Source organism: Xenopus laevis, chromosome 5L (assembly GCF_017654675.1).
Source record: "Xenopus laevis strain J_2021 chromosome 5L, Xenopus_laevis_v10.1, whole genome shotgun sequence".
Lineage (NCBI taxonomy): Eukaryota > Metazoa > Chordata > Amphibia > Anura > Pipidae > Xenopus > Xenopus laevis.
The window spans coordinates 126,016,925-126,041,399 of NC_054379.1; the positions used below are offsets into that span (position 1 = coordinate 126,016,925).

General features: G+C 36.9%; 1 protein-coding gene across 1 annotated transcript; it reads left to right on the forward strand.

The window, feature by feature from the left end:
• The first annotated feature begins 855 nt into the window (after positions 1-855).
• On the forward strand, positions 856-24,061 carry igsf10.L (immunoglobulin superfamily member 10 L homeolog). Its single transcript, XM_018263798.2, has 7 exons — positions 856-1,390; positions 5,182-5,417; positions 10,259-10,388; positions 12,578-12,968; positions 13,948-19,167; positions 20,096-20,996; positions 21,686-24,061. Exons 2-7 carry the CDS (start codon positions 5,221-5,223, stop codon positions 23,604-23,606), a joined length of 8,760 nt encoding a protein of 2,919 aa, XP_018119287.1. The 5' UTR covers positions 856-1,390; positions 5,182-5,220; the 3' UTR covers positions 23,607-24,061.
• The last annotated feature ends 414 nt before the right edge of the window (positions 24,062-24,475 follow it).

Genomic DNA, 24,475 nt, shown 5'->3' on the forward strand with positions numbered 1-24,475 from the left:
ATGGACACCTGGTGAATGGGATCGGCGTGCAAACAGTTTCTTTGACAGAAAGGACTCCAATGGGATATCTGATTGGCTGACCAGTTAATAAAGGTTTTCTAGCACTTGCCCAATGAGATTTTGCTGGGCTTCATAAGCTTCCATGTGAGTCGCCAAACCCCGGAACATTCTTTCCACATCAGGCAGAGCTTCCTCATTGGGGTCCATGGCCCGATTATTCTGTCAGGGGCCCAAGGAGGAAGCACTCAGATTAAAGGGATAAGAATAGGCATAGTCAGTAATCAGACAAAGGTCAGAAGGCAGGCAGCAAGGATCGTTGTCAGAAGCAAAGCCAAGAGTCAAAAATCCATTTCAGGAATTATGGAACACCCAGGAACACTATCAAGTTGAACCTATAATCGGGCATTGAACCCGTGACCTCAGCGTTCTTTTATTTAGAATTTTCAAAGCGTGCAGCCCACGTGTCGACTATGGGCGCCACCATCTTGGATGCGACGCCGAAGAGGACGGGAGCAATCCTGACAATATGTTGCATCAAAAAGGTGTTCTACTTGTTTGTTGTGCCAAAAGAAGGACTACGTTTTGAGTGGCTAAATCTCCCTTCATCTGATGAAGGGAGGTTTATGCACCCAAAACGTTAAAGGGTAAAACATGTTTTCTGACACAAATCACCATATTCAGTGTTCTTATGTCAAATAAATACCACATACACTATGTTTTATGATACACTGTGTTTCACTGTGTACCTGCCTTGATACATAAGTGCAAACCACACAAAACATGCTTTCAAGATGCTTATTATAACCTATGCTTATTTTTCTGTTCAGCAGAGAGAAGATAACACTGGACCCTCACTGTAGTTGCAGCCACAATGTTAAATAGTAAAATGTACTGTTTTGTGAAACTGCAGGGGGCAGAGAAGAGACACACACATAGATGATTCAGGAGAGGAATTCCTAAAATACATGCAGGCATAGAAAGCAATTTCTACTTTTACTGGGAACAGATGGAGAGAGAGACCTGAAAGAAGCAATTCTGCTGCTGGAAATAGAAGGGATTCTTAAGAACTTAAAGACTGTTCTAATTCAGCAAGAGGCTACCAGACACCCACAAAGCCAGAAGTAAAGTGTTTTCATATAATAGTAATAGCTGCTGGAATGAGTAAAGCTTTATATTACATGATCATCACACACATGCCCTTAACTGAGCTCTGCAGTTCACTATGAAATAATGTGTGGGAAACTCAATATCCATCATCAAACCTAAACAGAAAAAGTAATTGCCTGTTGCTGCTGCTGGAGTTGGATTCTCCTGACCTGTTACTTTTCTGGTTCATTTGCAAGGACTGGCTACTGTTCCATCTGCTTTACCAGCAGCACCCAAACACAAGGTAAACCCCTTCCCTTTATTTCTTTTTCTCTTCTTATATCACTCAATAATATGGTGAATTAAATTTATAAGACAATGCAACTGCATCGGTTACACTGTTAACTTTTTGATGCCAAACTGCTATAACAACAGTCTGAGAAAGGATGGCACTACCTTTCCTTTTTAAAATTCCCCACTTTTTGGTAAAAATGTCTAAGAAAATCTAAACTCTAGTCGTAATATAAAAGTGCAGTTGTCAAATGTTAACTTGCTGTCCTCATCTGTCAGTTGTTGTCAAAAATGAATTCCTTTGGCTGACTCCTATAAATATATACTGTATGAATCATGAACTTTTAAACAATCTGAAGGGATCAGGCAAATCGTGAACTGAAGCTTGAATATGGTGAATGCATTGAGAGAGAACTCTCTAGCACCCAATGAAGTATTTGTCCACCTGTAAATCACCTCATTTCATGGTCAGTGTTTTGCCACTTACTTGCTGTGACCTTAGGAAACAATGATGCTCTTCTAATGTCATTTTCAAGTAAATCCTCATACTGTAATTGTCATATTGTCTTAATTTAAAAAGGCAAATGAAAATATAACTGAAACATATTCTACTGCAGGACATTAACTAGGCTCCGCAGCAGGTCTGCAAATCATTCTTTAGGGCAAGTCAACCCCAAAATAAAAATTGCCTAATAAAAGAAAACATAATTCTAAGCAATTTTCCAGTATGCATTTATTAAAAATGTTCATTGATTTTGAAGTTAGTTGCTATTGAAATTAGTATTTGATTAACTATTGGTTTTTACTTTTTAAACAATGTTGCAAAAGTCTTAGTTCCCCAGCAAAAACAGATCTGTTAATCAGTTGCTTGTCTTACATTGTATCAACAGTCTGAACCGCCAGTGCATAGAAGAGAAATGGACAGACACACACTGCTTTCAATACCAATACATATACAAATAACTTAAAAACCATAGGAAATGTAATGAACGTATATTGCAGAATTGCTTAGAATTATGTTTTCTTTTATTAGGCAAGGAGTGTGAAAGGAGTAACTTGCAGATTATTGCAGTTAAACATTAATTTCCCATTAGCAATACTAAATAACAGATTACAGGGTTAGTCATTACTGGGCTAATGCAGTGAAAAGTAACAGTAAAGAAGTGCCCATTTCACTACATATCCCCTCTACATTAAGCTACTTTTTCCTATATATGCTTGCCAATAATATCCTCCCAAAAACATTAAGTAATGGCAAAAAGAAAAAAAATTGCTCTTTTATTGTGTCTAATGCATTCTAAATACTATTCACAAATGTTCTTGCATATTTATTACGTTCCTTATAGCTAGCACCTAGCATTGGCAATAAAGAGTATGAAATATCCATGAAAATGGAAATTAATGGCTTTCTTCTGGGGGATTTTTTTTGGCTGAAATGAAGTGAACATCGTTGCTGACACATGCAGTTCTTTAATTTAGATACTTTAGTTTATACTGTAGTACATCCCTTCTCAGTTAGGCTCATTGCATAAAATGCTGCTAGGATGTGGCTGTGTGCCACCATTCCTGTTTAGTCACCCTCAAAAGCAAGACCCCCACCTACATAGAGGCTTCATATTTCACTATAGAGACATGAAAGCTTCTGGAACCAAGTTCTACAGAAAAGGCAAGAGGAAGGACAATTCAGTGATATCAGCATATTTTCTTCTTGGAATTTCAACTTGCCAGCTCTATCCATCTTCTGAAAACAGTTCATTTTGTTTGGAATAACTATTGGCAGCAAGAGGGTTGACGTGTTCTCTGGCAATGAAAAGTTTTTTCCGTAGAAAATGTATGAATGTTGTTAATATATAAAACAAGTTATTATGACCCTAACACACAAAGCTCAAGTTTACAATTTATGAAATGATACCAAAAACTTCTATGGCCTATTAGGAAAAGTCCAGCTCTACATTTCTTTGGTCCAAAGCTACATTGGGTCAGTTTTACAGTTATGCATAAAACTCTTTGCACTCAGAATACTGATCTTGTTGGCACCTTCACTGTTAAAGGTTGTCCAAGGACAAACTTGATCATGGAAATAGTCCTTTATCCAACAGAGTGAATGCATATGTGTGTGATACATGGTTCTCAAGCAAAGGACTTGCTGTAGCACATCTGGTCCTTATATAAGGTAAGAGTTTTGTGGTCTTCAGTATTTCCCAAAATTGATCCCTAAACTGAAAGTCACTCTAACCAAAACTACACTCATTATCAGGTTGTTGAAGCAAAAATAGGCCTGAGATTCCTAAACCTTGCCGCTGTGAATAGGCATATAGGGATGCTCCTCAGTAACCTGTATGTACATTCTAGTATATTCCCACACTGTTGGTGTTATACTTCTTCCAGTCCAAGTTCCTGCTTCTCACCTGGTCCTGTTAATAGCTCTGAACCTTACCTTTTTAAATATTTATTGTGACCTTTTTTTTTTGTTTTATTCCCTAGTTTTAACTTTTGGCTTATATTTCCATAACTCACACCCTTTATTTGTGAATTCAAGTCTTCCTGATTGTTCTTGGGCTCTATTTTGCTAGTTGTGTTAGTTAAGAACTTTAATCTCCATGTTATAGACCAACTCTATTCCTAATCCTCATCAACAAGGAACCTTGTGCAATCAGATTAAGTAGTAAACAAAGGATCAAAGCCAACAAGGTGATTGAAGGGGCACCAAGTCTGGGTCCCCTGTGTAGAACCTCAGATTGGGTTATATGTTTAAGGGAGATTGCTGCAAAAACCACAGTGTTTGGAATGAGGGAGGGGCCTGTGGGTGGTCTTTAAGCATTTTAGTTGACTTTTTCTATGATTTTGTTTGATGTGGCTTGCCATCTACAGTTAGGTAGTCATGAAATATATTTTCAGATTCCAGCATTAATGGATTACGAACATAAGGATTGTATTGCCATGATGTCTGTATAACTCTAAACCGTCTAATAGAAATGTATTTGTTTAGTCTATAGTATAGAGATGATTTATGTGAATATTACAGGTTAGAAAGAGCTATGGTTTAATCTGGTATCCAGCCAAAAACTTAGGCAATATAAACTGTCTTGTGTTACCAATTTTTCTTGGGTTTTGTTTGCATTATTGAGTACTGTGGTAGAATAAACCATAGTTACGTGAGATTCCAGGAGAAGACTGAGTAGTTCAGAGACATCAGCGAAACAGACTAATTATGATTTGTTTATTGATTTAGTGTTTGATATTATAATACAGAAGTTTTTCTTTTTCTAATGTCATCAAGTTAATTGAACAAGAGACCTCAGAGTTTTTGAAAGCCTACACTACAGATTCAATTGCAGAACAGTTTCAGACTTTTTAGTTTTATTAATTTCACTGCCTTCACTGTCTTTGAATATCTCCATTTTTTAGAAGTGCCCATCACACCCAGTACTGTTAATCTTCCCCACTGGCTGTCCTTGCTTATAGCTAATTATTTCCTGCAATCCCTTGTTACTGTCCTTATTTATTGACCACTGCATTTCTGTGGAAGGTGATATCTATCTTGCTGTGTCCAATTGATGGCAGATTATTTTAATGTTATATTTTTTTTTGCAGAACTACTAATGGCCTCTATATTGATATTGTTAATTTTCACTATTCTAACTGTACTAGACCCAAACTCATTTTCAGTGGATGCTATGGATATAGGACCAGATAAACGTTGACCATGTTTGATCATAAACCCCTAAAGCATAAATAGGCCATAACATATTTTATCAACATGTTCATCTATACAAATGCTATATTTTGTGTATTGTCTTTTAGATTCATCAGAGTGATGGTGAATTAAGATCTTCATGAAGGATGAAACCGATAGACGGAAGTAACCCTTGTCTGCTTGGATTTCTTGTGACTTTTTGCATTTCGTTTCTCTCCAAGTGCAGCTTAGCCTGCCCTAAGCCCTGTGCCTGCTATGTTCCAACAGAGGTACACTGCACATTTAGATATCTAACTGCCATCCCTAGGCAGATCAATACAGATGTGGAGCGCATTAATTTAGGGTAAGTAAGACAAGTCACATGTTTTCCTTTTGCAGTGTGTCTTGTTCCTAAATATCGTAAAATCTCTGTTATATACAAGAAAACATACAGTATAGAATTCTTAACCTTATGTGTTCTATAGGGCATCATTTTGTCTCTTGCACACAAATATTGTCAGCTCTAGCTTTAGTTGTGGAGCAATATGAATGTTTCTTTCATGTATTATGTACTTAGAGTGCACTGTAGGACACTAAAGGTGGCCATACACGCACAGATAATATCGTACAAATTTTTTTTCGTACGATATTCGGTGCGCGTATGGTGGGAAAATAGCCGACCGATATCGGTTGGTTTGTCGATCGTGCTGGATGGAAAATTTTGATTGGGTGCCTTTGAAGGCAAACATTGGACAGGCAATGTTAGTGCTGAATTGTCAGATACAGGTAGAATTCTATTGTTTCTACCTGTATATCCACCTGTATATCTGATGATTCAGCTCTACACAGCTCATGTATTGAAATGAACAATCTTTCTAAAGGTGGCCATACACGGGCCGATAAAAGCTGCCGACAGACCAAGTCAGCAGCTTATTGGCCCGTGTATGGGGGCCCCCGACGGGCTTCCCCGATCGAGATCTGGCCGAAAGTCGGCCAGATCTCGATCGGATGGGGTTAAAAATCCCGTCGGATCGCGGCCGCATCTGTTCGTTGATGCGGTCCCGCGATCCGACCGCCCGTTTGGCGAACGCTAGGATCCGATCGTTGGGCCCTAGGGCCCACGATCGGATCAGCCCGATATTGCCCACCTCAAGGTGGGCATATCGGAGGGAGATCCGCTCGTTTGGCGACATCGCCAAACGAGCGGATCTATCCGTGTATGGCCACCTTTAGAAAGATCATTTCAAAGAAAGATCTTAATTGTTACGTCTATGGCCACCTTAAAGGAGAACTAAACCCTAAAAATGAATATGGCTAAAAATGCCATGTTTTATATAATGAACTGCACCAACCTAAAGTTTCAGCTTCCTAATAGCAGCAATGATCCAGGACTTCAAACTTGTCACAGGGGGTCACCATCTTGGAAAGTGTCTGGGCTCTGAGCAGCTGTTGAGAAGCTAAGCTTAGGGTCGTTACTAATTATCAAGCACAAAATGAGGTTGATCTGTAATATAAGCTGATGCTACAGGGCTGATTATTAAATGCTGATGCTAGTTGCACTAGTTTCTGTGCTGCCATGTAGTAATTATCTGTATTAATCTGTATTAATTACTAATCAGCCTTATATTGTGACATTTCTATTCTATGTGTACTATATATTGTGAGTGGGTCCCTAAGCTCAGTAAGTGACAGCAGCACAGAGCATGTGCAGTGAATCAGCAGAAAAGAAGATGGGGAGCTACCTGGGCATCTTTGGAGACACAGATCTTTACTGCTAAAGCCCCAGGGGCGGAGTATCAATTGGTCTGTTTGCCTACTTTTTAATATTTATGATGAATAAAAAGTGATTTTTTAACTTTGAGAATTGACTGGAAATATATTTTTGAATTTTTGAATTGAGTGCCCTTTGGAGTTGGGGGCTATATTCCAGCATTTGGCCCTTTTTGACAGGCCTATATAGATTGCAGCAGTTGAGTAGTAAAGATTTTTTGTCCATCTTCATATATACTTATTTATAATGATATCAGAAGCAGTAAAATCACACTTAGGTCTAACACCATAGGTTGCAGTAGCAGAGAGGTATAAAACAAGGGTGTATGAATCTACTCATGATTCCCTTAGAAAGGCCACTTTGCCCCATATTTTCTGTTATGTAATCTACTGAGCCAAAATTAATTTCCCATTTCATTTCCGAGAAGCAGACAAAACTCTTGTGCAGGATACATGTGATCATAATTTTCAGCTCAGTTCAGTATTGAAAGCATTTCAAAGCCTGAAAACAAAAAGCCAGAGCTGCTTCTGATTAGATTCGTCTCTTGCAGAAAAATTATAAATTATTTTTCTGTTTGTAAGGGACAAGTGTCATCTACATTGTTATGACTGTTTGTGCCACAACACCAAAAAAAAGAAATCAGAATTTTAGAGAAATCTATTTGCCTAGACTATGACTAAAGGACTTGAGTAATAAATCATATGTGGGCAAAGTAGTCAAGAGCTAATCAAGAACTATTAATATTCACAGGTGCAAGGCTTCCTGTAGTGAATTCTGTATGAATAATTTCTTTGTGTTTATAATCATTATAAACTGTGCGGTTTCTACATCTTTTGGCACATTGCTTAGTTGGCAGTTATGAACTGAGACATTAAGATTATATATTTACTTAAGCGCACACAAGACGGTCCAAAGTAATCAAGAGAAGGTTGCTAAGACCCCTACATTGTTAGTCTTTCTTTAGACAGATGAAAGGATCTCTTAAAAAACAAAAATAATGGCTAATAATAGGCCCCTGGTGAATGAACATTTTAAGGAATGATGAATTTAAAGTGAAACGTGAGGATGATGCAATTTAACAACTAGGGAAAGACTAATGTTTTCCAGATGTTCCAAGTTCCTACACACTGAAGCACAAACTTGTATGCAGTAACTGAGGAATAGAGGAATCACCAACTGGAGACTTCAATAGCTGCATGCTGAATATTTTAAATGGCAAATTCTTTATTAGGTTATAGACTGTAAACATTCAAATAGCCCTTTAATCTTTTGATAAGTTTATTGTTTTGGAATGTTTGTGTTTCATTTTCTAGACTAATTCTGTAAAGTAATTTTTTACTTCATAATTTCTTATTATAAATACTTCTCTTTTATCTTCCAATTATATATACTTCATTTATTGCTGAAATATCAAGCCCATGTCTACTAACATTTCTAGATCAAACAATATTATGACCATACCCTTGTTTAATGGAGGATACTCCCCATATGCACTATCCTAATCCTATCCTAATTCAAGAGAATACTTCCAGCTCACCAAGCTGGCAGATAGATATACCCTCCACAAGATTTTGTGGAATGCTGCAATATGTTATCCTCCATGATGCAATGTCTTGCCAGGGCCTGATTTACATAGCGTGCACCCCTAGGGCAACTACCGTTCATTGCCCCTGTCCACTTTCTTTTATGGACTGGAGCAATGGGGATTGGCGCTCATGAAATTAAAAAAATTATTGTATCTCCGGCGCATCCCCAGTGTTTCTGAACAAATGTGGGTGTGGTTGGGCAGCATGCCGCCCCCTAAAATCCTGCCCCTCTAGGCCCGGGCCTTGGTGGCCTCTAAACAAGTTCGGGCCTGTGTCTTGCTATCCTCAGATATTTTGCATGTCTCTACAGTCAATGCCAATTTAAATATATACATTGTCAAACACCCCAACTATGCAACTGTGTATAAATTCCCAAAATAGTATTTACTAGAAATGATAGTTTGATTTTATTGGTAGAAATTTTGGGGTTTTCATGGTGGCAAAATGCTATTCTCAAAATAGGGTGACAGTTTGCTATATTTTTTCACAATGGAAGGAACAAAACAAAGAGTTTTCTCCTAGTTTTCTCCCAGCATCATTGCACCCACTGCAAAAATTACCCCTAAAGTTTGCATGCAACAACAGCTTTACTGATTTTCTAGTTTTTATCCAATTTCTTATTTATTTTTGTAAGTTGTGCACCACACCCAAAAGAGAAAAACAACAATGGAGCTGGATAGATGTTGCTCACTATACAGTTTTGTTTATGGCAAGTAATTGCCCATCTTCTTGAAGCTCCAATGACCCCTTGTTTTGCTGTACAGTGCTTTGCCCTCGAGGAGCGCTTTACAAATAAAAATATACATACATACATACAAGCTCCAGCACTGAGTAATGTGTGCTGTGTGCTTTCTGGTCTCTATTACTTAGATCAAGTTCTGGATAGTGATATTCACAGCATCCAAAGATAACTTTGTTGTCAAGTCCTATAAGCAGTATTTAAACAGCTTTGTTGTCAAGTGTTCCTACAACCCTAAGTATTTAAACACATAATTTGGACTCATTTACTGACAGGTGCACATATCCTGCTATTGCAGTAGCCCATTGCAACAACAGTTTGCTTAGGTCTGTCATCTACAGTAATAATAATAATCTACTGTCTGAGGAAAGTGCAAAGAACATTTCCCAACTTCTTGGCTCAGTGGTTCCACCTAATGAATAATGTATACAGAAAATAATATTTACAGATAGAGCTCTAGAAAATGTTCTCTAGCAGATAAACTGTAGTTGAAGGAGGGAATTTCCTGGTTAAAAAGGAACAAGTCCTTAGCAAAATATTGCTTCTTCTACAAATGCTAAAAGCTAAGGTGAAGCAGATGCTTATCAACCCTTATGCTGTTGCATGTAGCAGAGCTTTCATTATGTATAAATAAAAAAATGGCAGCCACAGAAGTAGGCATGGTGTTATGTTAAGCCACCTTAGGAACCTGAAGCCACTGGGTTGGTAAGGTTGCTGAACTCCACACAAAATGAACCTTTGGAGAAAATTCAGTTTGCCACTGTTCCTACATTATATAATACTATGGACCAGATGAATTCAGTGAGAAAAGCTTTTTTCACTGAATTGAATCCGCCCCTATGTCTGGTAAGCTTCTTCCTTGGAGGGTGGAGGTGGGGTAGTACATTCCCAGGTGGTTACTTATAGCTTTGAATTGCACTTCTCGGTATACACTTGAAAAAGAGCCTGTGATGCCCGAAACATAGAATTGCACTGTGGCAGTAATTCTGCATTTGTCTTTCACCTGCATTACCTATGTCTGGTAAACATTATGTAAAGCCTGATTCAGGGTTTCCAGTCTTCAAATTTAACTTGAAAGTCTAACCAATAATCTGTTGGTTTGTTCACAGATATAACAGCCTTAGGAAGCTTGAAGAAACTGATTTCTCTGGTTTACAGAAACTGGAGCTGCTGATGTTGCATAGCAATGAGATCCAAGCAATTCATGAAAGAGCTTTTAATGACCTGTCTTCACTGCAGGTAAAGATTTCGGGGTGAATCAGACTTAGAAAGTTAATCTTCTAAGTAAATAACATTATTTTGTACATGAAAGTTTGGAATACGTAATATGGGTTGATGAAATAGTATACTTTATTCTGACTTATTAAAGGAAAACTATACCCGCCAAACAAAAAGATATTGCATAAAACAGCTCATATGTAAAACTCTGCTTCATGTAAATAAACCATTTTAATAATAAAATACTTTTCTAATAGTATGTGCCATTGGGTAATCATAAATAGAAAATTGCCATTTTAAAAAATAAGGGCCGCCCCTGGGATCGCACCGTGCACACATACAAACCAACAAACCATAATTGTTAGGTCACATGAGCCAATTAACAGACAGTTGTGTCTTTTGCTTCCACACTTCTTCCTGTTACAGTTAGAGCTGTAGTATTTCTTGTCAGGTGATCTCTGAGGCAGCACAGAGACCATCACGAAATGGTGGCTCAAGGCAAGAGATGTAAAAGGGCAAGATTTAATTAAATATATAGACCAGTTTGGTAAGATTCTTTAATATGCCACTTAATATGATGTAAACTATCTGTTGCTTAAGTGTTCATTTTGTGGGTATAGTTTTCCTTTAAGCATTCTTAGTTATTTGGGATTTCTATTTTAAATTGATATTCTTCATATAGAAATGCATTATGCAACAATATCTGTGTCAGTTATGCGTATCGTATGATGTCTTGATGTTTCAAACAAATTTAGAATGTTTTGGGTTCCATGCAAGGTGTCTAATGATACACCCTTCTCACTATCTTTCTTTAACTGCTAGCAAACTTTTTTCTCTATCTAGTGAGAAATTGTTATAAAATGTATAGTATTTAGACATATGACATTGCCTTCTTTTTTTTGCCACATTTACTTGGAATAAAATTCAATCAAAAATAGAAATATAACATTTATTGTCAGTGTGGAACATTTTTCAACATTTTCATGCTGATTTCAACTTATATAGTACATCTGCTGCTGATTCATTTGGGATTTCTATTTTAAATTAATATTTTTCATGTAATATAAATAATCAATGAACTGTAAGACAATGTAATAACTAACTATGTGTAACAGAGAACTTGAGCCAAATGAGTAAAACTGGCCATACTAAGAATGCACATAGTGTTTTTTTGATGTGCATATCAAATAACACTAAGGGGCAAATTCACTAAGAATCGTAGTTGCGCCAGGCACAAATTCGCCGCATTTCGCCACACTTAGCCAGGCGTAGTTTCGCAAGCGCTCCGCAAATTCACTAAAATCCGAAGTTGCGCACAGGGGTAGCGTAAGTTTGCGAAGTTGCGCTAGCGATGGTTAATTTGCATATGGCGCCAAATTCAAATTTCAATGGAGGAATACGTATCAGCATCACAAATGCCTAGAAAACCTTCAAAACATCAAATAAAAATTTTTATTTTGCCCTACACATGTGCCCACTGTATAGTTAAGTTGCCATGAGTTAGGAAATGTAGGGGGGAAGGAGGGGAGCCCCAAAAAATTATTTTCGATCTTTTTCAGCCTATCACCCATAATATAGAAAACACGCCAGCGTTTTTTGGGACTTAGAAAAAATTTTCACTCTTTTTGAAGCAATCCCTATCTACTCTATTGTGCTTCTACTGGTCTGAGGTGGCGAAGGAAGTCTAGCGTAAAAGGTGGCATTCAGAACAATGCGCGCGTTAGTGAATTTGCGTAGTTTCGTTCGTTGCGCAAATTCGCCAGGCGTAAGGGTGCGAAGTTACACTAGCGAAATTAGGCCAGCGTCCGTTAGTGAATTTACGAAGTAACGAAAATGCCCGATGCTAGCGAATTGACGCTAGCGTTCGGCGCTTCGGCGCTTAGTGAATTTGCCCCTAAGGCTTTCCTCCACAAATGTTTTTTTATACATGTGGAAGAAAGCTGATTCTGCTCTTATCGCCCAGCCCTGTAGCCCCATTGACAGGGCTGGCATTGGCCTGTATGGAGCTAGAGTATATGGACCATACATTCACATTTCTATAAAAGGAAAACGGGCAATCTGCTTTGCTTGCCTTTGGTCTAAAGGTTCACCCATTTGCACCTAGACAGAAAGGTGAAAGGCAAATATCTGCTTAGGTAAGGCAGGTTGCTGTTTTATACAGTTATGTTGCTCCTTTAATGTATACTCATTAAATGTGTCTATTCTTTCAGGTTTTGAAAATGAGCTACAATAAAGTGAAATCATTCCACAAAAATACGTTTCATGTGCTTAAGAATTTGGTGAGGCTACACATGGATCACAATAAACTAGAATTCATAAATCCTGAATCATTTTATGGGCTGACATCACTAAAACTGGTCCATTTGGAAGGAAACCTGCTCAGACAACTTCACACAGATACATTTGTGACTTTGCGATATATAGATATATTCAAAACGTCAACTATAAAACAAATAAGTCTTTCTGACAACCAGCTTTCATCACTACCAAAAGATATGTTCTCATATATGACTGAATTAGAAGGAATTTATCTCCACGGAAATCCATGGTCTTGTGATTGTAAGCTTGAGTGGCTAAGAGATTGGGCACAACAATCTAGAGGTACTTTAGTCTTTATTTAATAGCACTTATAGTATTATTTTTATCTACATTCTTCAGACTCATACAGTAGGGATAAGCTTAACTGATCCATCTTGCATATGTAGCCACACCTTTTACTGTTCTGAAGTAAATGGAGTGCCTCAGATGCATAATAATGTTTGCTTTATCTGAACCTGCATGTTACATAAAATGGCCTTAAAACACAAAATCTAAAAGCACTATAAAGTAGCAGTGCCCAGTTGATCTAGGGGTACCCAAGGAGAAGACTGTATGGATTTATAATGTATTGTTTACCTGGTGTTAGCAGTCAAAATATGGTGGAATAAATGAACCCATTACTGTGGGGTACGGAAGTCTCAGCAGTCTGTGTACACCAGTGATTATAAAACCTTGGGGATGGCTCTTGGGGATCTTAGAGCAGTGCCATGGGGGTCTTAGGCTAAAGGCCAGTTAGGGTAAAAGATTTACCCTAGATGTTCTTGAAGTTATGGCAGAATGACATATATCTACACACATATTTTACAATATCTGTATCCAAGTCATGGGCTAAGAGAGCTCTGTCCAAAAGTTAGACTTTTAAGGGGTTCTTGGTCAAAGATTGACCTTAAACTAAAAAAGTTGTCACATGAACTGAAAAAGTTTGACCACTGTATAAACATTTGTACCAAAAGTAAGGGGGCAGCCATAAAGAATCATTTCAGAATATGGTGGCAGCCGTAATTAAGGGATATTAATACATGACTAAGAAATTAGTAAAAGTGGGAGGATGTCATGAAATTGCAGAGGTAGAGGTGTACAGGATGTAAGGAAGGAGGAAAATTATAGTGGTGATAAAGAATTGATGGCCAGAGAGAAAAAAATGGTAATATGCAAACATAAATTTTTGTAATTAAGAAAATATTGCTTTAATCAGATTTCAGTTTAGCAATATTTTTATATGTATTTTCAGTATTGATAATGCATCTCTTTATTTTCTCAGACATAATTAAATGCAAGAAGGATCGTTCAGGTAAACAATGTCCACTTTGTGCTTCTCCAAGAAAAAATTATGCAAAAACACTTACTGAAATTTCATTTGAAGATATGGCATGTATTAAACCAACCATTGATAAAATCTATAAAGTAAAAAATGCTACCACAACAGAAGAAGGCGGATCTATTGCTGTATCATCTAAAGATTTCATAGCACCTATGGGCTCCCTTATCCTAAATATGACTGACCAATATGGAAATGAAGCAAATTTGGCTTGCAGCGTTCAAAAACCAACAAACATGTCCCAGTTAACTATGGATACAAAATCAGATTATTCATCACTGAGGACTACATTCTCTTCTTTTCTTGTTTGTAACATAGACTATGATCATATTCAAAAGTTATGGGGCATACTGGCAATGTACAGTGATTCTCCAATGAAACTCAAAAGAGATCTCCTGCTTACAAAAACTCCATTTATTAGTTACAAATACAAACAATCTACATCAAATGATGAAGTCTTTACTGACATTGAAGCAGAACTTAGAACTGAACCAAACTGGTTGATGCAGGATGTGGTTACATTACAATTAGACAGAACAGCAACAACTCTCAGCACATTACACATTAGGTTTATGGTTGATGTCTATATTACATTGCATAATGTTCCTGAACAACTTTTTAAAACTGGTTGGGTCATGATAACAAAGGATAACCAAACCAAGACAGAATATTCAGCAGTAATTGGAGGTACTGTAGAAATAGATTGTAAAGTTTTAGGGGAACCAACTCCTGCTATCGAGTGGATTCTTCCTGATGGAAGTAAAATTAGGGCACCATATGAAAGTGAAGAGGGGAGAATAACAATTACAAAAAGTGGAAAATTTATACTCAAGTCTGCCGACAGTTTTGACACTGGTGTTTACCATTGCATTGCTACTAATTATATTGATGCAGATGTTCTATCCTTCAGAATTACTGTTGTCAGTGGTGATGTTGAAGAACAATTTGTCAATGGAGTTGAGCTTTCAGTGAGTGCTGGAGATCACATTAACCTACCATGTGGATCAAGTGGTATTCCTGATGCATCTGTTAATTGGATTTTGCCAGATCACTCAGTCCTGTACCAACCTTCAAGAAACAAGATTATATTGGCTAATGGGACATTACAAATACAAGTCATATCAGAAAGAGACAGTGGTCATTTTAGATGTTTAGCAGCTAATCAGTATGGACTTGATATATTGACACACAGAGTGCTTGTTAAAGAGACACAAATTGGTGTCATAATTAAAGAAACAGAAAATGATGATGGATCTGGAAATGAAGATAATGAAGAACTTAGTAAACAGTCAGCTATGGGAAGAGTCACAGCACAAAAGCAAATCCCAGTACACATCCAACCTGGGCATATTTTAACTAGAAAAGGTTCAAAAACACACAGGAATATAGCCATTCAAAGAAGAAATAAAATAAGCAGAAGACTGAGGGGACAAAGACGACAATTTACTCAGAGTAACAGGAGGATTGATCCTCTCCGTTGGACAGAAATCTTAGAAAAAACAAAACAAAATGCAAAAAAACCCAAAATAGAAACCAAAATATTTGAAAGTTCATTAAAAGAAGAATATATTGTTGGAAGGGCCTCAGGTGATCTGGAGGAATCCTCTGGTGAAGAACTTCTTCCAGTGAAAGAAAATTTCTTCATATTAACAACAAGGCATTCATCTCTTACTACATTAAATGTAGCACCTACAACTAAAACAGTTACAGACTCTAAAACATTACAGACACAACCAACAAAAACAATGCCAACACTGAGTCCAAATAGAACCAAAACAGAAACCTTGGCGAATCAGATGGCAAATACTTCTCAAATTCAACCAACAACACATAGTATTTTAAATAACACATACATAGAACTAATTTCAAAACCTCAACCTACTTCTAGTGGTTTGTATGCAGCACTGAAGGATGTTACAACTACCTCATTATTAGGAAATACAGCAATGTTGCACCATGGGAGACCACAAGTTATTAACAATGAATTAACAACTGCATTTAATTCTCTAACAGTTACACCGCAAACAGTAATTACTAGTTCATCATCTACCAGTAGATACATATATACCACATCATCAAATGTCATAACAACTCCAGTAACACCTAGTTATGTTCATACTACATCTCAGCAAGGTACTACAGCCTACACTATGCCAGAGTACTCACACATTTCTACTCAAGGTATAAGTACTAATCCAAGCACCACGTCTAATTATTTTAATTATCCCTCACAAAATGTTTTGAAGAAAACCCCATTAAAATACAATATATCTAGTACTTTGGTTCCTAATATTATAATGAACCCAACAACACCTTCTAATGATTTGCCTTTGACACTAAAAGACAGGTTAATTTACCAACCAACTACATCAAGTTACTTACAAGAAACATCTCAGAATGAAATAAACAAACCACTTACTACACAGTATGAAAAATTGTCTTTTAGACCCAAAGGTATCTTCCCCTATCAGTCCACTACTTCTAGCTTCTTACAAGGAACATCTCAAAATGTTATTAGCAAGCCAACGTCAACTCCAAATGTGAAACTACATTTTACAACCAAAGTAATAGAACCTTATCAACCAACTACACCTAGCTACTTATATGAAACTTCTCAATATGTTTTAAGCAAACCTCAAACAACTCCATCTAATAATCTGTCTTTTTCACCCAAAGTTTGGGGAACCACTATATATAGCTATTTACAGGAAACTCCTAAACCTGTTATAAGCAAACTGCAAACTTTGTTGGACAAATATAAAGATATTCTGCATACGAACCAAACTAAAAATAGGCCTCTGAATCCTTTAACTAAACCATTTGTTAGTACATCACCAGTAAAACCTGAAGACAAAGTCTTTAGTACACCACCTTTACAGATATCTGGTGGACAACAGGATCCTATCACTAAAGTTTTCAATAAGGACAGTTATAATTTTGGTCATTCCTCAACCACTGTGCAGATAAAAACAGACATACCTGAAACAACATCTAAACCTGCCATGGAAAACGTGCTATATTCAAAGACCAAGACTATTATAGAAACAAATAATTCAACTAAAAAAGTTCCTAATTTTACAGAGACAAAAAATAAAGCTGAAGAGGAAAATGCTATAACAGTTGATTCTTCAACCAAGTCAAGTGCTAAACTTTTTCTTTCAGAAACAGAGATTGGTCCCATTTACTTCCACACTACACAAAAAATAATCTCACCACAACTTCCAGTAGGCTCTAAAATTATTACACATCAACAGATTCAGATAGTAAAAGAGGTCACACCATATATGCCAACAGCAAAACGTTATGGACGGAGAAGAATTTCTGGCAAAAGAAGAATTGTAAGACCAGACCGCATTCCAAATATCAAGTCTTACTTTTCAGTTGTAAAGTCAAATTTAAAAGACTATACAACAACAACAACATATTCTACAAGTTTGGAACCAAGTAAACAAAAACAAATGCTGTATTCTACATATCCTCCAGAAATATCTACAACCACTGAGCGTACTTTGACCACAATTTCATCAGATCCATTTGTGAATAAGAACCCTACTCAAAAAGGTCTAACAAACAAAGTAAAAACAACTATAACAAATAATCATGGAATATTTTCTAAATTTGATAACCCAATAACACTTGGAACAGTCAAAGAAAACATGTCAACCTTACCTACTCATCAAGTTCACATCACAAAAAAAACACACCTGACAACCCAAGTTCCAGGAACAATGCTGCCTGTGTCAAACAGAGAATACGTTCTCGCTACATCAGCCCAATCCACCACAAAACCTAGAACTACTTCAAAAGTATTAAGGAGAAAAATTCCTTGGCACAAATTGTTTGGAAACAACTCAAACATTCAAAAAGAGATATTAAAGAAGTTAAGAAAAAATTCAGAGCTAACATCAGCAAGTACAACAATAAGTACAACAATAAAACTACCTTTAACTGTAACATCACCCATTTTAAAAGAATTTACATCCACAGAAACCACCCCTTCAACTATGAGCAATTTACAGTACAGTACATCAATAACAATGACAAGCAGCCCTAAAACACAGGCTAAGTCAACTCTAATACTAGACATTCTTTTGCCAGACATCTTTCATTTAACCAGTTCTAATGCTGCTACCACATTAGGATATCACAATATGACACCTACTTCAAAAACAAAGTATTTTACATCTCCAACATCATCCTCAACTATGGACAAGGCAGTTAAGCGAAAATTCTTCAGAAAGAGACCACGGAAGAAAACTTTTTTAAACAAGCCAATAAATTTGGACATGTGGAAACTAGCAAAATCCAGAATATCTAACAACACACAATATAAATTGAGGTCTTCAGAACTAAAGGATAACACAGCCAGTAGTAGAGCCAGTATTCATAAAGAAATGACCACATCTCAGGGAATTACTCAACTTCCACAACTTCTAATGAAGAAGACTAGTAATTATCCACATACTGCATTTTATTCTAGCAAAGCCAATGATAATTTGCTACCCACAATAAAAAATGATATTTGGAATAAAACTTCAAATCCCCTGAAATCATTTTCAGATGAAAAGTCAAAAATGACAATGGGAAAAAAGTATTTTACTAGTTATGAACAAGCAATGACTACAGAAAGCCAGTTTAAAGATACTTTTATAACCACTCAACAAGAGACAAAACAAACTTTACCCTATGAACAGGACATTATACCAAGCACGTTGGTTCCAACCTTAAAAACCTATGAGATTACTACCAAAGAGGCCATCCAATCACCCCTACCAGTAAAGAAAGCCACTCAAAGGCCATCTATATTTGCAGAGAAAAAAACAATCCAGAGTTTGGAAAATAGGCCTAATCTGGAATCTGCAGAAACAGCTGTAAGGATTACAACTTCAACCAATATAATGAAATATTCTGAAAACTACACCCCTTCATTGGCTAAACAACGACATGGCAAGAAAATTGGATTAGAAAAGCCAGTGGCTATAACAACAACCACAGTTAGCCTTCTCAGTACAGATTCTACAACACAAAACAGCAGGTCAAAGCCTAGAATAATTGGAGGAAAAGCAGCAAGTTTCACAGTATTGGCTAATTCTGATGCTTTCATCCCATGCGAAGCCAGTGGGAATCCACCGCCAACAATTCTTTGGACAAAAGTATCATCAGGTGAGCTACAGAATATTGGCATGCTGGAATAGATGTTCGCATTTGGTTAATAAAAGTATGGGATTTCTTATCTAGAAACCCATCATTCAGAAAAATCTAATAAAGGGACGGCCATTTCCCAAGTCAAGTTTAAGCAAATTATATTTATTTACATTTTCTCTGTAAAACAGTATAATTTACTTGATGGTAACTAAGTTCCATTATTTGGTCTTCAAATGTTTTTTAAGTACATTGAAGGTTTAATCCATAATATGAGGAAAAACCTTCAGTTCTCAAGCATTACAGATGATTGCTCCCCTACCTGCATATATTATATAGTATTTGCACAATATAGCGTGTCTGATATGAGTCATGCTGCCTCTCTAATAGACTTTTTGTGCTAGGAATTGCCCTCTTGCCTGTTACAAGAATGAGAAAATATTCATAAATGTATATTGACTCACAGTCATGTGACAACCATTTGTCTTGTTCCTGCAATAATATTCAGTTTGAATGTATGATAATTGTAGTTGCATGAATATCTTATGCTTTCTCCTGTTTTGTTTCTCCTGCTTTGTTCCGGTTCTGCAAGAGCTGTTATTGAAATCTACCTCCAAGGGGCTATCCTGTTTTCCTCTCATCCATGTTACTGCCTATAATGCAGTAATTGGCTTGTCTTGCTAACATGTCTTGTCATAGTATCTAGTCTGCTTTGGCCTGTTGTACCCTTATTCCACTGAGACCCATAACAGTGGAAGTTGTCAGATACTGTGCAGCTATTTCTGCCAAAAAAACCTGACAAGACAGATTCAGTGTTTTATTATATTGCCTAGTTTTGAAGCAAGAAAGCCTAGGTAGTAACCTTTCATCATCCAACCCTAGCTTATAGGATAACAATTTTGTGTAACTGATCAAAGTCAGAGCAAACTAAAACCACATTTTTTTATAGGTACTTTTGTAACGAAAACAAGACGAGTAAACAAAATGGAGGTTTTTATGAATGGTACCCTCAGCATCTCAAGTGTTGGCATACATGATGGTGGACAGTATCTTTGTGTGGCCAATAATCAGCTTGGCTCAGATCGTCTGCTTGTCACGCTGTCAGTGATAACTTACCCTCCAAGGATCTTTCAGGGGAGATCAAGAGAGATTACAGTACACTCAGGAAACTCAGTCAATATAAATTGTCAGGCTGAAGGTAGACCTTTTCCCACAATTACATGGACTTTAAAAAATGAGACCATTCCCTTTGGAACATCTACAAGCAATCGTAAGATATTTGTGCAACAAGACGGTACTCTCATAATCAAGGATGTAACCATATATGATCGAGGGATTTACATATGCTTAGCTACCAACCTAGCAGGAGATGATACATTTACAGTAAAGATTCAAGTGATTGCTGCTCCTCCAGTTATTGTGGAAGAAAAACGTCAGACTGTTCTAGCTGCTCCTGGGGAGAATCTAAAGATTCCTTGCACAGCTAGAGGAAACCCTCAACCTACAGTACACTGGGTCGTTTTTGATGGTACAAAAGTTAAACCGTTGCAATACGTAAATGCAAAACTGTTTCTTTTTTCTAATGGAACACTTTACATAAGAAATGTGGCTTCAACAGACAGTGGGAATTATGAATGTATTGCAACCAGTTCAACTGGGTCTGAAAGAAGAGTGGTTAATCTCATGGTTGAGCAAAGCGATACTTTTCCTAAAATAACTGATGCATCTCCAAAAACTACCGAGATGAACTTTGGAGACAAACTCGTGCTGAACTGCACTGCAACAGGGGAACCAAAGCCAAGGATAATATGGCGATTGCCATCAAAAGCAGTGGTAGATCAGTGGCACAGGTAAATCCTCTGTTTACTCACAAACATAATTAAATAGCATTTTGATTGAAATGAAAGTTTTGTTATGCAGCATGTATGCAAGCTTGAGGTTATAAGCAAAACAGAATGTGAATTTATCCAGACACAGTTTTGAACTCACGTTCTGAAGGAGGCACAACCCCAACAGCATAGGGATCAACGTATGTGTCGTTCTTCAGCACTAAGGGATATGTAGGTGTTAAAATAGCCACATATTAGCCTCTCTATAACTACAGTACTTTGCTTGGCATAGTACAATGTGGATTGCAGCTGCAGCTACATTGTACTTATACTAACATGTCTCTGCCTTGCCTAAATATACTGCCAATATTTTTCTAGTGACTAGAACCAGCACTGGGTTTTTTGTAGGCATGCCTCTAATCATTCATTGTGAAATCACTGCAATCACAATTATATATATAACATGCTTGAAATAAGCACTTTTTCAAAGTTTTAAAAACCAACAAATATAACATTGTTTATTTCTGCAGAATTATCCATCTATATACAGTATAAAAACTTGAAGGTTGCTTTATAATTTATTCTATATTCCATTCAGTATAGCACTAGAAATAAGATAAATGCATGACGCAACACAGCATTAAATACATTTTAATACAATACAAAATATTGCAGTGCATTAACTTGTTTTTCTTTTTTCTTGTTTTCAGAATGGGAAGTCGAATTCATGTGTTTCCAAATGGTTCCCTATTTGTGGATTCTGTGAATGATAAAGATGCAGGAGACTACTTATGTGTGGCAAGGAATAAAATGGGAGATGACGTTATATTAATGAAAGTCAGTGTGACAATGAAACCAGCGAAAATTATTCAAAAACAACAGCTCGCCAAGCAAGTGCCATATGGTAAAGATTTTAAAGTGGACTGCAAGGCTTCAGGGTCTCCACTGCCTGAAATATCTTGGACCTTGCCAGATGGTACCATGATAAATAATATTCTCCAAGCTGACGATAGTGGAAGGAGAAAACGTAGATACGTTCTCTTTGACAATGGAACTTTGTACCTAAACAAAGTAGGCATAGCCGAGGAAGGTGATTATACTTGCTATGCTGAAAATAAACTAGGACGAGATGAAATGAAGGTTCACATAACTGTGGTTACAGCTGCGCCACAAATTAAGTTAAATATGAATACAAGACATGCAGCAAAGGCAGGAGAAAGTGTGATTTTAGACTGTGAGGCAAATGGAGAACCAAAACCAAAAATATTTTGGTTGCTTCCCTCCAGTGATATGATAGCAGTATCTCATGACAGATATTTATTGCATGAAAATGGATCTTTGACAGTAAGCCAAGTTAAATTATTAGATGCTGGGGAATACATGTGTGTAGCACGCAACCCTGCAGGTGATGATACAAAGCTTCTCAGATTAGAGGTACTTGCAAAACCCCCAATTATCAATGGTCTATATTCAAACAGAACTATAATTAAGGACACTGCCATTAAACACTCTAGAAAATTAATTGACTGTACAGCTGAAGGGGCTGCCCCACTTCAGGTTATGTGGATAATGCCAGATAACATTTATTTAACTGCGCCATACCAGGGAAGTAGGATAGTGGTCCACAAAAATGGAACTTTAGAAATTCGGAACATAAGACCTTCAGATACAGCAGAATTTACTTGTGTTGCTCGCAATGATGGAGGTGAAAGCATGCTTGTGGTTAAGCTGGAGGTACTAGAGATGCTTAGACGGCCTATGTTCAAAAATCCGTTTAATGAAAAAGTTATTGCTAAGTCAAGCAAAATGGCAATATTAAATTGCTTTGCTGAGGGAAATCCTTCTCCGGAAATAATGTGGCTTCTGCCAAATGGCACACGGTTTTTAAATGGGCCATCAATTTCAAAATACCATGCAGGAAGCAATGGAACTTTTATTATTTACAACCCAACCAAAGATGATGCAGGAAAATATCGATGTGCGGCTAGAAATAAAGTGGGCTATATTGAAAAGCTTATTATTTTGGAGGTTGGTCAAAAGCCTAATATACTTACACATCCTAGAGGGTCAATTAAGGGCATCATTGGAGAATCATTGTCTTTACATTGTCTTTCTGATGGAATACCTAGACCAAGTGTTACCTGGATAATGCCAAGTGGATATGTTATTGATAGACCACAAGTTCAAGGGAGGTACAAGTTACTTGACAATGGAACGTTGGTTATTCAAGAAACAGCAATACATGACCGTGGAAACTACCAGTGTAAGTCCAAGAATTATGCAGGTGAGGCAGCTATTAATGTTGCAGTTGTGGTTGTAGCATATCCTCCAAGGATTACAAACAAGCCTCCACAGACTATCCATACGAGGGCAGGCTCTGCTGTACGTCTCAACTGCATGGCCATTGGGATACCCAAACCAGACATATTCTGGGAGCTGCCAGATCTCTCTGTATTATCAACAGCAAGTCAAGGAAGCCTTACTGGAACAGAACTTCTTCATCCTCAAGGTACATTAGTAATTCAGAGCCCTCAAACTTCAGATTCTGGAATATATAAATGCATAGCGAAAAATTCTCTTGGCACTGACATGAGTAAAACATACTTAAATGTAATCTCACGGAGTAATTAAGGAAATGGGACTAAACGTAAGCAGAAAGAAATAAATGAATAGTGACACCTATGCAATATTTGGCATAATGCTTCTGCAAGATATACACCGCAAGGCATAAATATTCGTTATGATCTAATATTTCTACCAGCATTATTTCAGAGATTTTATTTAAAGCACTTTCTCCACTCCTCTAACTCAACTGCAAACTGTGAAAATAAAGAGTCACATTATATAAAGTATATATTTTATTTAGAAATCTGTGGTGTACCTTGTATGCTTCTGTTTTCAATCACATTTTCTTCCAGAGAAGTGAACTTAGCCAAGTAGCATTCTTCCATATACACTTAGATCACATCTGTTACAAAAACAACAAATCTGGGAGCCGTTTATTATTTGATTCACCATATATGAATAGAAAGCAAATATAAATTCTTCAAGTGTATGACAAATTTAAATAAAATACTAGTCAAATATTCCATGTACACAATATAATTGACTCGCATAAACGGTATCACTAAGAAAGCGAAAAAAATAATTAAGAACAGCTGAAATATACAAATGGGTTTATTTCTTTGCTCTAACAATGCCACATGAGCAGTGGTACGGGTTTTTGCTCTTCATTTCTCACAAGATAACTTATACAGTATCAATATGGTTTAAATTGGTGTATCAGTAAGTCCATTAGAAAACCCTTCTGTGCCTATGTACAGTGTTCTTTTATACTAAGAAGATCCGAAGTGACATAAAGTGTTTTGCTTGCTACTCCTTTACTTTTGTTGCAGGTGTCTCTCCCATTGCCCTTTTCTTCAGTTAAGTAAGGATCATAAACTACAGCTCATTTACGACCACAAATACAGTGTGCAAATTGCAATATACTGTAGGGCACA

Bases quoted from the DNA above. Each gene is read 5' to 3' on its own strand.
- igsf10.L (XM_018263798.2), top strand. From the start codon at position 5,221: ATGAAACCGATAGACGGAAGTAACCCTTGTCTGCTTGGATTTCTTGTG. The intron at 5,418-10,258 runs GTAAGTAAGACA...GTTTGTTCACAG, and splicing joins GTGGAGCGCATTAATTTAGG to ATATAACAGCCTTAGGAAGC. The intron at 20,997-21,685 runs GTAAATCCTCTG...TCTTGTTTTCAG, and splicing joins GTGGTAGATCAGTGGCACAG to AATGGGAAGTCGAATTCATG.